At 45.8% G+C, this 13065-nt stretch overlaps 1 protein-coding gene across 1 annotated transcript in view; it reads right to left on the bottom strand.

The window, feature by feature from the left end:
- Nucleotides 1-1884: 1884 nt before the first annotated feature.
- LOC144606705 (chloride intracellular channel protein 4) overlaps nucleotides 1885-13065 on the bottom strand; it is a 110461-nt gene continuing 99280 nt past the window's right edge. Inside the window, exons 5-6 of the mRNA XM_078423013.1 lie at nucleotides 12373-12554; nucleotides 1885-4501 (exon numbers count right to left, since the gene is read on the bottom strand). Of these exons, the coding sequence (XP_078279139.1) occupies nucleotides 4337-4501; nucleotides 12373-12554 (347 nt within the window). The 3' untranslated portion in view covers nucleotides 1885-4336. The remainder of the gene's footprint in view (nucleotides 4502-12372; nucleotides 12555-13065) is intronic.

The following is a 13065-nucleotide window of genomic DNA, read 5'->3' on the forward strand; positions in this document are numbered from 1 at the left end:
TCATCATTCAACCAAACATACCATTTTGAAATCCTTATGTTGTGCCAGATCCTAAATATACCATTGAGTGATTTCTACTCATATATTTAGACATCACCCGATTGCTTTTTTGATCTCATCATTAATAAGCAGTCATGAAAAAGTAACATGGCATTAGGGGCCGCAAGCTAAACTAATGTTCTTGTTGTTTAAAATCGAACCTTAATTTCCTTGAATTTCCGTGCCTTTAAACTGGAGCCCCATTTAGTTCATACTTACTGGTCGTGATTCAGCTTCGATCCAAGTTTATAACAAGCCTAACAGCTTGGTGGTATCCTAATATTTGAGGAAGTATCTCGTCTTTGCTTCTTCTCAATTATTATCAGTCTTAATCCCTATACTTGTAATACGGTTGGAGAATACAATATTGTTTTTCATTCTACTGAACATTATTTTCATAAAGTAAATTTACTGATTTATTTTTGTTTGTCTTGGCTGGAACTATGTGGGAAATGCTAAGTCTAAATATCCTATATGCTCACACCTACAAGCAAACATTTGTTAAATATGATGAGTAAAAAGAAAAACATTGAAATAGTTTCAGGAGGACGTTCGCCTCTCAGTAAATTAGGGTAAAATACAATGAGCAATGAAGTTCTACAAACTCTACAAGATCACATGTTAAAGCAAATATTAACTCATCAATTCAAAAGGAAAGGAAACTACTCCTATTTACCACAGAAGAGAGCTGGAGGGATTTTTTAAAATTCAGTAGAATGGTTGATTACAATCACCATATGCAATTCCTTCACAGAGCAAACTCCCAGTGAAAGTATCTACTTTCCCTCCCAGCCAACAGAGCTAATGTTTACATAGTTACTTCATATCAGCTCAGAACTAAAATGATCCAAAGAAGAGAGCCTTACTTCTTCATGAGTGCTCTGCAAGCATTTGTACAGAGCACGAATCACATTTAATCCAATTATTTGCAATAATACACCCTGCGTAAACATAGCCAGACTTGTGTAGGGATTAACAAACCGACATCTGCATTGAAGCCAACTATTGATGTTTATAAAAGGCCAGAACCAATAGTTCATGGGATATTTTTTGAAACGTGAGAAAGTTGAACCAAAATGCTACAAAACCACATGAACAGATGTACAACATCCAGTTATCAAATGTAAATGACTTTTAGACAATGAAAGCAAATTCACCACATACTTCATGCCAATAGCTCTTCCTGTGACTTTATTTTTTTAATACTCACAGATCATTGCAAATATTTCTGAAACAAAACATTTGTTACCTTGTGACACTAACAAGTCAATGTTCAGCATTTCAGTTTAAAACAGATGCAAATTTCCTCATCCCTGCATGTGATGCAACAGTGACCTACAAGCCTACCTCACCTGTACAACATCAATCGATTGATCAATCAATAACTATCTGTTCAACACTCTAGTTTAAAGAGACAGTGATATTTTTCAAGGTGAATTGGACAGTTTAAATGGTTTACAACTGGGGAATGCACATTAACAGTGGTGCACCACAATATATATTTTTAAAAAGCAACCACATTACAAGCATATCATTTTGCATAATAAAATGGAGTGTTGAATGAAATTATCATGGTGAGAATTATTCCATTTTACAAAATACAAGCAATTGTACATCATATAAAATCTGAAAAATTAGTTTACTGAAACATGGAGATATGCCAAAACAAATATAATTATCTATATGTGCTTGCTTACCAGCAGTTGCAGATAAATTCAGCTTGAACCATTGCACTTTGTCACCACATGAGAAATTCCCCCTGTTTGTTTGCTTTCTGACCTATTTGATGATTTCGGGTGGGAGGGGGAGGGGGAGGGGGAGGGGGAGGGGGAGGGGGAGGGGGAGGGGGAGGGGGAGGGGGAGGGGGAGGGGAAACTATCAGGTGAGACCCATTGTTTAATTGACTGCATGATTCTTTGCAGATTTATTCACTAGGAAATTCATCTCACAGGAACAGCTTTATTTGGGAAATCTATCCACAATGCAGTAACTCTGATATCAAGGGAAAATAAAATATATTACTGCCGTTAAATGAGATAATGCAGTTGTACAGTTATCACCAACAGGAAATGTTCTGATCTGTGTAGTTACAGAAGAAAAGCTGCTGTCTGTTTTCTACTGCTTGTTATTTCAGCAAAATGTATTTTCTTCAGTGTTCTCCAATGTGCCAAGTAGATGAAATACACTGAGTTTTGCAGTGCAACATTTTAGTTTAGTTTAGACTTACAGCGTGGAAACAGGCCATTCGGCCCACCAAGTCCACGCTGATCATCAATCACCCATTCCCACTAGTTCTGTGTCATCCCACTTTTGCATCCTACACACTTGCGGCAATTTACAGAAGCCAATTAACCTACAAACCTGCACGTCTTTGGAATATGGGAGGAAACCAGAGCACCTGGAGGAAACCTACGTGGTCACAAACTCGGTACATGTAGCACCCGTGGTCAGCATCGAACCCGGGCACTGTGAGAAAGCAGTTCTACCACCTGTGCCACTGAGCTGCCCCAGTTCTGTACATAAACTGGGAAAAAATGATCTGGCATTTTAAATGACTAACATTTGTGTTCAAGAATATGAAAGTTTTGCAATAAAAATAATGTGGTGTAACTCCATTACTAATGCATTTCGTATAGTGTTATTTTATAATGCTGCAACAATCGCCTTGGCCGTTTTGAGTAATTTTGTTTACATTCGTGTTTAAAGTCAGTCGCCACTGGGATGGGAATAATATGGTATCAAGTGGAACTTGTTTATAGGTTGGAAAATGACAGCTTGGTGTTTATCATCCATAATCACAAATCATAAATCAACACAAGTCACCCTGAAACAATTTCAGATGAAACCTATCTTTACAGATTACAACTTCATCCCTAAGTGCCCATTAGTTAAACGGCCTGTAAGTTGTAAAGTACAAGGAATTACTTTAGCAATGAGATCGTCAACAATGGAAGAGTTCTCTCATTTTATTCTGAAAATCAGTCATAAACTTCATGTATTTCACACGTGCAGTGGTGCAGGTCATTTTGCTGAGGGTAAGGGAGAAAGAAAATATGGCAAAGAAATGCACGAACAACTTGAATGTTTCTTGCAAGATATCCCTGACCTGCACATTCTGTGAAGTAGCAGAGCCCACGGTGGAGAGGGAGCCTGGTGGAACTTCCAAATTTGTCCATCTCCCATGAGAATATCCAAAATACAAATCGCATCAGCTGTTTTTGTACAGTAAAAGGAAAGATATCTCCTCCCAAGCTGAGGTTATTCATTTGATTTACCTGCATGGATTCAAATAAACCAATCTCTTTTGAAATTACATGAAGACATGGACATAGAAATCCAGTTGTTTTTTTTTTTTAAACTCGAGTGCCCCTTTAAGACTAACTTTCACTTCACAAAACCTTACAAAAAAATCCTATAAACTCCAAAGTTGCATGGCCCACACCGCCACTCGTGACTGTGTTTTACTTCAAAGTTGATTTCATTCCATTTCTGATTTACCTGGCCCTTACAGCAACTATATGATTCCATGTAAACGGATTCCTCGGTTCATTTGTCAAAATATCAGTCAGACTGAAGAAGAGAAAAAAAACATCAAAACAGTTATGAATGAAATTTAATAGTAGGACAAGTGAAACTATTTTACTCATGATTAGTCAATCAATCACAAACTTGAGGATTGTTGCAGCATTGTAGATATATTAATAAAAGAAATCCATAGAATACTGTTATAATATTTTGTGACTTTATGTGTATATCCTTCATAATACCTACGCCAGGGCTTTCAAGGTTAGTTGCTTCATTAAAGGTGATTACACCTAGGCATTTGTGGTAACTGCTGTGATCGTAACCAGTTAGGCACTGCAATCTGTTAATTTTTGAGGCCTAGATTGGTCTGTAATATCTACATTTAAATGTGGTCAATATTGACTGTAAGATAAACAAAGTCATTTTGCTATTTTTGACATAGCTGATAGAATGACCATTCACAGTGCAAGGTCTTACAGGCACAGCTTCCTATAATAACAATGTTACGCAGAAAATCGACTCCTTGGGTATCAATCACCATATTGTTATGATCACCTGAGCAATCGCTGGCTTGCCTGGCAGAACTTTGAAAGCCCTTCCTAAAATACGTATATATAAAAAAAATGTAAAAACTGAGATACCTGAAGTTATAATCCAATAAAAGATATAAAATTATATCTGACAACTTGCCATACCATGCAATAAAAGGAAAGCATTGTCTATTAACAAAAGCTTTTCTGTTAGTCGGTGCTTGTGCTGGCCCTCCTGTTCATCACTTGCTGAGGCGTTTTGCTACATCCGCGTAAGCGATTTCAATTTCTTTGTCTCCAGGGCAGGTGTTTGTGAATTCATCCCTGGTGTATGCGTTCTGCAGGTACCGCCAAATTCCCGTCATGGACTTTGGAATGTCAAAGTTCCGATATTTCTTTGTTACAACCTAAAAAGGAAAAAAAAACTTTGCATTGACATATTGCCTTGTCATGGATTGCAGGTATTCTAAATCCTTACGTAAAACGTACAACAGTACAGCACAACCCTTGAGCTCACGGTGTCCACGCCAAACATGATACTGTAGCGACCATAGAGAGTGGTCCTAGATGTCGAACCCTCAGATTGGCCGGCAAGGTCACGTGTGGGTGCGACCGTAAGGATTGGTCCAGGGAGTGAGACCGCTGATTGGACAGCGTCGTCACGTGTGGTTTTGGCGCCCAAAGGAGTTAGTTGAGAGACTCCTTCGAAGAGAACAGTTAGTTTTAATGGTTGTCTGTCATCTCGTTATGTAAACTTTGTGATCGAATATTGCTGTCGCAATAAACTTCTTCAACAAAGAACGAGCCTCCAGACTCGCCATATTGGTGACCCCGACGTGATCCAGCCGATCACCTACCATGAGTGAACAAGACGCCTCGTTTTTGGCTTCTATGCCCGGCGCACCGGAGCTAAGCGCGGTCAGCGTTCACCTTCCAATCTTGGTTTGTCCATACCGAAGCCCAGTTTCACTTAAGAAACATCTCGGCAGACGCGCTCTACCGCCGGAGACGACCGCACGGGTAATGCGGTTCATCGTCAACCCTCCCGCAGAAGACAAGTACGAGGCCATGAAGGCACTGTTATTACGAACCTTCGGATTCAGTAGGCATGACCGAGCTAAGAGGCTTATGCACCTACCGGATCTCGGAGATCGGCTGCCGTCCGTTCTCATGGCTGAAATGTTAGTGCTAGCAGGTGAACACACGGAGTGCCTCATGTTCGAGCTTGCATTCCGAGAGAAGCTTCCCGAAGATGTCAAACTCATGCTCACGGATTGTTCTTTTAAGGACCCCGTGGCATATGCAGAAAAAGCCGATGCGCTCATGGCGTCCAAATCGAAAGAAAGAGGTTCAATCAACAAGGTCTCGACATCAGCGGCCGCGCCACAGCGGCATAAAGATGGCGCCGAGTCTCCCGCCAATTCTCCAAAAGCCCGCCAAAAGGATCCGCACAAGCGCGGCTGGTGCTATTACCATCTACGATGGGGTGGAGAATCCCGCAACTGCCGCTCACCTTGTACCTTCTCGGGAAATGCCTCGGCCGATCGTACATAGAGGCGGTTGTGATTGGCCAGAACCGACGCCTCTACGTCCGAGACCGATTCACGGACACAGAATGTTTGGTTGACACAGGAGCCATAGTCAGTATCGTACCGCCGACCGACCTCGAGACCAGATCGGGTAAGACAGGTCCTACCCTCATCGCGGTTAACGGCAGCCCCATCCGCACGTATGGTACACGGACAATGTCCCTGGCTTTAGGCATCCGCACGTACGAATGGCCATTCATTATCGCGGACGTCAGCCAGGCGATCCTAGGCGCAGATTTCCTCTGGGCCTTTTCACTAGTCCCCGATATCCGCGGTAACGACCTTCGACCATCCGCCAGCAGCGATGAGCCCGCCGCTCCGCCGACCGCCACCCCTCCCAGCCCAACTGTCCAGGCCGTCGTCGCAGCCCCTGACCGGTATGCTGAGGTCCTGGCGGAGTTTCCAGAGCTGCTCGTCCAACGGTTCGACGCCCCTTCGGCCAGGCAAGGCGTGGTCCACCACATCCGCACCAAGGGCCCCCCCCGTTTTCGCTCGGGCCCGGAGATTACCGCCCGACAAGCTGGTGGTGGCGCGGGCAGAATTCAGGAAGATGGAGGAAATGGGCATTGTCCGTCAGTCCGACAGCCCGTGGGCCTCGCCGTTGCATATGGTCTCCAAAGCATCTGGGGGGTGGAGACCATGCGCCGATTACCGGCGCCTCAATGCCATCACCACGGCCGACCGCTACCCCATACCGCACCTCCAGGACTTCTCGTCTGGGCTGGAAGGTGCCGCAGTGTTCTCCAAGATCGATTTGGTGCGGGGCTACCACCAGATCCCTGTGCGTCCGGAAGACATACCAAAAACTACCACGATCACTCAGTTCGGGTTGTTCGAATGGTTGCACATGCCTTTCGGTTTAAAGAACGCGGCACAGGCCTTCCAGCGACTCATGGACCCTGTTGGTCGAGTTTGCCTTTTGTGTTCATTTATTTAGATGATATCCTGGTCGCCAGCCCCTCAGTGCAGGAACACCGGGCCCACTTGCGGACTGTATTCCAGCGGCTCCTCATCCAACCCTTCAAGTGTCAATTTGGCCTCCCTTCTCTCGATATCTTAGGGCACAGAATCACCCCTGCCGCGCCACCCCTTTGTCCGAGAAGGTGGAGGCTATCCGTGCATTCCCGTGGCCCACCACAGTGAAGGGTCAGCAAGAGTTCGTGGGCATGGTGAATTTCTACCATAGGTTCGTCCCGGCAGCAGCACGGGTCATGCGCCCTCTCTTCCAGTGCCTCGCGGGTAAACCTGTAGAGTTGGTATGGTCCTCGGCCGCGGAGTCGGCCTTTGCAGCAGCTAAGGCGGCTTTGGCAGATGCCACCATGCTGAGCCCCTCCGCCCCCACGGCCCTGACGGTCGATGCGTCTGACGTGGCGGTGGGAGGGGTTTTGGAACAGCAGGTCAGTGGCCTTTGGCAGCCCTTGGCGTTTTTCAGCCGGCAACTGAGTTCGGCTGAGCTGAAATATAGCGCCTTTGACCGAGAGTTTCTGGCTCTCTACTTAGCTGTCCGTCACTTTAGGTATTTCCTAGAAGGCCGCCCGTTTGTGGCCTTTACGGACCATAAACCGTTAACATTTGCTTTTTCCAAATTGTCCGACCCATGGTCGGCCTGCCAGCAGCGGCACCTGACTGCCATCAATGAGTTTACCACCGATGTCCGTCATGTCGCGGGTAAGCTTAATCCCGTTGCTGACGCCCTGTCTAGGCCTGCTGTTTCCCCCATTTCAGCGGTGGACTGCGAGGTGGATCCCCAGGAGCTTGCGGAGGCACAGCTCCTGGCGGGCACCGCCTCGGCATGCCAGTCCGCCACTTCAGGGTTGAAGTTGGCTCAGGTGGCCTGCGGGCCGGCGGCACAAAAGTCTGGTGTGATGTTTCCCTTCCCCGTCCCAGGCCGGTGGTGCCGCCCTCCCTTCAGCGCCGGGTGTTTGATGCCATTCACGGGCTGGCGCACCCGTCCATCCACTCCACCTCTGCCTTAGTAGCCGCTCGGTTTGTGTGGCATGGCCTGCGAAAGCAGGTAGCTGCTTGGGCCCGTTCCTGCGTTCCCTGCCAGACCGCTAAAGTTCAACGCCATGTCCAGCCCCCGGTACAAGAGTTTGCGGTCCCAGCGGTCCACTTTTTCCATATTCACGTGGATTTAGTCGGACCTTTACCTTCCTCCCGGGGCTACACCCATCTACTCACGGTAGTGGATCGGTTCACCCGGTGGCCGAAGGCTTTCCCATTGTCAGATACCTCCGCTGCCTCCATTGGGTGGCCCGTTTCGGGGTCCCGTCTTTTATCACCACCGACAGGGGGCCACAGTTCACCTCTACCCTCTGGGCCACGCTGGCAGAGCTGTACGGCTCCTGGTTGCAACATACCACGGCGTACCACCTTCAGGCTAATGGGCTCGTGGAGAGGTTCCACCGACAACTCAAGGCGTCCCTCAGTGCGAGGCTGGAGGGCCCAGACTGGGTAGACCAACTTCCCTGGGTCCTTTTGGGCATCCGGACCGCTCCTAAGCAGGATCTCGGTGCTTCGTCCGCGGAACTAGTATATGGCTCGCCACTTCGAGTGCCCGGAGATTTGCTGCCGGAGTCCTCTGGTCAGCTGCTTTCAGTTCCGTCGGTTTTAGCATCACTCCGGGCACGCGTGGGTTCCCTGGCTCCGGTTCCGGCTTCGCGTCATGGGTGTCTCATGGTGCACGAACCACCTGCCTTGAAGGACTGTGAGTTTGTATTTCTGCGTAAGGATGCCCATCGTTCCCCGTTGCAGAGGGTCTATGAAGGGCCGTTCCGGGTTTTGCGTAAGGGGACGGTCACCTTCACCTTAGACGTGGGCGGCAGGAGTGAGCTCGTCTCGGTGTCCAGGCTTAAACCTGCGCACTTGGATCCGGACAGCCCTGTCCTGGTCGGCCAACCGCCTCAGCGAGGCCGTCCTCCTGCGGTTCCACCTGGTCCAGGACCCCCCACTCCTGTGGTTCCGGCAGCCCCTCTCCTTACTCGTTCTGGTCGCGAAAACCCGGCTCCCTGCTAGGTTCCGTACCTCGGGTTCTGGGGGGGGTCATGTAGCGACCATAGAGAGTGGTCCTAGATGTCGAACCCTCAGATTGGTCAGCAAGGTCACGTGTGGGTGCGACTTAAGGATTGGTCCAGGGAGTGAGACCGCTGATTGGACAGCGTCGTCACGTGCGGTTTTGGCGCCCAAAGGAGTTAGTTGAGAGACTCCTTCGAAGAGAACAGTTAGTGTTAATGGTTGTCTGTCATCTCGTTATGTAAACTTTGTGATCGAATATTACTGTCGCAATAAACTTCTTCAACAAAGAACGAGCCTCCAGACTCGCCATAATACGTTCCTAAGACAGAGGAGCAGAATTAGGCCTTTCGATCCATTGAATGTGCTCCACCATTCAATCGTGGCTGATCAATCTTTCCCTCTCGCAACCCCATTCTCCTGTCTTCTCCCCGTAATATTTGATGCCATCCCTAATCAAGAACCTGCTAATCTCTGCTTTAAAAGTATCCAAAGACTTGACCTCCACAGCTTTCCGATGCCAGGTTAACCTAATCCTCTCTGCCCGCACGTGATCCATATCCCTCCAATCCCTGCATGTCCATGTTTTCAAGAGAGGGTTAGATTTAGCTCTTAGGGCTGAGGGAATCAAGGGATATGGGAAAAAGCCGGAACGGGGTCCTGATTTTGGATGATCAGCCAGTATGTTTATACTGAAAAATGTCCTGAAAAAACAAATGATTGTGATTTCAGTTGCAATAAACCCATGGATAGTAGGTGAACATTCAACTTTTTGAAGCGATGTCAGTTTTTGATAGAGGAAGTGGTCACAAGTTCACAAGGTATATGAGTAGAATCCGGCCATTCGGCCCATCGAGTCTACTCCGCCATTCAATCACAGCTGATCTCAGCCTCCTAATCCCATTTTCCTGCCTTCTCCCCATAACCCTTGACACCCGTTCTAATCAAGAATTTGTCTATCTCTGCCTTAAAAACATCTGCTGACTTGGCCTCCACCGCATTCTGTGGCAAAGAATTCCACAGATTCTCCGCCCTCTGACTAAAGAAATTTCTCATCTCCTTCCTAAAGGAACGTCCTTTAATTCTGAGGCTATGACCACTAGTCCTAGACTCTCCCACTAGTGGAAACATCCTCCCCACATCCACTCTATCCAAGCCTTTCACTATTCTGTATGTTTCAATGAGGTGGGCCCAGTGCCGACAAACGTTCATCATAGTTTAACCTACTCATTCCTGGGATCATTCTTGTAAACCAGTTGTTGTTAATGTGGCTTTGACAAGTAAATGCATTGCCTCTTTTAGCTGGTGCATGCTGCAGTTACTCCACACCGGCAGTAGAACAAATTGCTTAGTTATAATTGAATGCCAAGTAAGCATTCTCTGTTCTGGGTATTGCCAAGTTTTAAGAGCATTTAATTGCCATTTGTACTGGGACCAAAACAATGATTTTGTTTTTAACTTGCTGCAGCTTTAAGGCACATCAAGGGCAACAACACAACAAATAAATATACGATAAATTATCAGCTATTCTCAATAAAGCTGACCATTACAGTGCAGGCCAAGGTACAAAGTGCAACCTTAATACTGATAAGACTTTTGAAGGTGGAAACAAGGAAATTCAGATGCTGATGTGAAGGTGGAAACAAGGAAATGCAGATGCTGATGTACAAAAAAAAGACACAAAATGTTGGAGTAACTCAACAGGTCCGGCAGCATCTCTGGAGAACTTGGATCCAGGGAGAACATGGATCCAGCGATGCTGCCTGACCCGCTGAGTTATTCCAGGAATTTGTGCCTTTTTAAAAGATTTTTGAATGTTCTTCAAACTAAGATCATCTAGGTTTTGGTGCATATTCCATTTTACACCTCAATTGTGCTTTGTAGATGGGGGCAAAGTCAGGAGGCACATAACTCAGCACCAGATACCCAGCCTCAAACATGCCCTTGCAGCCATCATAAGTTTGTGGCCTAGACAGTTACATTTTGGTCAATGGTGATCCCCAAGTTGTGGACCACAGGGCATTCAGCGATGGTAAAGTCAACAAATGTTAAGCAATTATGAAGGCAAATGATTAGTTAATATTTAATGCAAGGGAGTCACAGTGCAAGGGTAAAACAATTATGCACTGTTTGGTAAGACCCATCTAGAGTACAGAGTACAATTTTGTTCTCATCGCCTAATGGAACATACGTTTGGTTTGGAGGTGATGAAACAAAGGTTGGAGATTGAGTAGATAATCTCTGGAGTGTTGAGGACAGATTGATTTAAACTGAGTCTAGCTCTTGTCAGAGTAGACAGATTACAGGCAGTTTCACTTTATTTGGAGAATCTAGATTTCGGCCATAGATTTCGGCAATATTATGAATGGAGAAAATTCTCCATTCATAATATTCTGGATCTTTGTGATTCTCCAGCCCAAAGGTCTGTGGATGTCAGTCATTAAGGAAATGCAAGACAGTAACATTTGGACTTTATGAACATCAAAGAGTACAAGGACAGGAAGAAAAAGTAGAGTTTAATTTATATCAAGGTTCAGCCAATATCATGCTGAATAGTAGAATTGACTTAAAGGACTACCTACTGATATAATATTCTTTGTTTAAACTTCTTTCAACTTGAATTAATGCTTAACTCTGCCACAGAAGGCAGTGGAGGCCAATTCACTGGATGTTTTCAAGAGAGAGTTAGATTTAGCTCTTAGGGCTAATGGAATCAAGGGATATGGGGAAAAAGCAGGAACGGGGTACTGATTTTGGATGATCAGCCATGATCATATTGAATGGCAGTGCTGGCTCCAAGAGCCGAATAGCCTACTCCTGCACCTGTTTTCTATGTTTCCATGTTTCTAACTGGCCAAACAAATGTTTAACAGCTGCAAATTTTGGTCTTTGATTTTGTCTCCATTTTCTTCTCTCTTCATCAACACAAACTGACCTGCAGCTCATCGATCCAACTTCCTCTGTCTGCGTTCTCACCCTCTAACTGCCCCATTAAACTATCGACATGTATTGAAAACATTTACAACTTATCCCCATAACAAACCTGGGATCATCCTATCAATGGCATTCCCTTTGTCCTATTCAGAACTCCTTCATCTTCTTTACAATTCCCAACCAGCTCTTTTTTTTTCCTCTTTCACAAATCAGTTTAGCTTTCTAAATATGGTGACCAGCTGAGTCTTCCAAGCATTTTGGTTTTGCTTTTGTTTCGGTTATTGAGCATCAGCATTTTGATTATTTTTCCCTCACCTGGTGTTGCCTGCTCACCTCCAATGGTGACGCGCAGCCTGTAAGTGCAAAGCCAAAAGAATCCTCTCGCAATAGAATCAGGGTCCAATATCGTGCTTGGGGGGAGGTGAACAGGAAACCAATTGTGACCCACCTGGCGAAACCTGCCAGGGTCAAACAACAAAGACAGTTTTCTGCCAGGCCCAGATCTTGGTCCAGAAAATGAGAAAGAGATATGTTCCTTGTTAAATTTATTTTATGTTATGTGTGTGCAAGAGCAGTGGTGCCAAGTCCTATTGCAGTCCTAAAGTTAAATACAAAAATGTGGCCAAAGTGTACTGCCAAAGCCATTTGCCAGGTTGTGTGTTAGGTTGACTGGTCCTTTCTTCAAAGGTCCAGATGTTTCTGCTTGTTTGGATTTGCACACAATGAAAAACAATTCATCGTACCTTGACAATGTGAAGCTTGGGGAGCAGATTGCAGTCTGCTAGTGTCATCTCATTTCCATCCAGGAACTTGCGGCTGGAGGCCTTGACGTCCTCCATGCTGTCAGCATCTATCTCTTCTGGAAGGGCTGTGTTCAGATACTCATCCAACTTCTGCACGGTTTTGAGCAAGCCTTTCTCCAGAGCTGAAAAAAAACAAACAAATGCGGTGCATTCCAACTAAACATATGCAACTAATAGATTTTTAAAAAAGACTCGTTCAGTTGCACAAAGTGGAAGCAAAACGTTCGGCCCATACCCGCACCAAAACCTATTCCACACTAATCATTGATCACATGTTTGCACTAATTCCATTTCATTCTCCCCATATTACCATCAATTTCCTCAGATTCTACCATTCACCACACATTAGGGACAATTTATAGTGGCCAATTAGTGTACCAAGAATCACACATTTTTGGATATGGGAGTAAACCAGGGCACTCCGAGAAAACCCACGCTCCACATGGTCACAGGAAGAATGTTCTAACACCCCGAAGTCAAGATTGATCCCAGGACGCTGGAGCGGTGATGCACCAGCTCCGTCAGAGACCCAGCACGATAGCGCAACAGGTCGCATGGTGGCGCAGCGGTAGAGTTGCTGTCTTAGAGCGCCAGAGACCCAGGTTCGATCCTGACTACGGGCTCTGTCTGTAC

This window comes from Rhinoraja longicauda, chromosome 27 (genome assembly GCF_053455715.1).
Source record: "Rhinoraja longicauda isolate Sanriku21f chromosome 27, sRhiLon1.1, whole genome shotgun sequence".
In the NCBI taxonomy this organism is placed as follows: domain Eukaryota; kingdom Metazoa; phylum Chordata; class Chondrichthyes; order Rajiformes; family Arhynchobatidae; genus Rhinoraja; species Rhinoraja longicauda.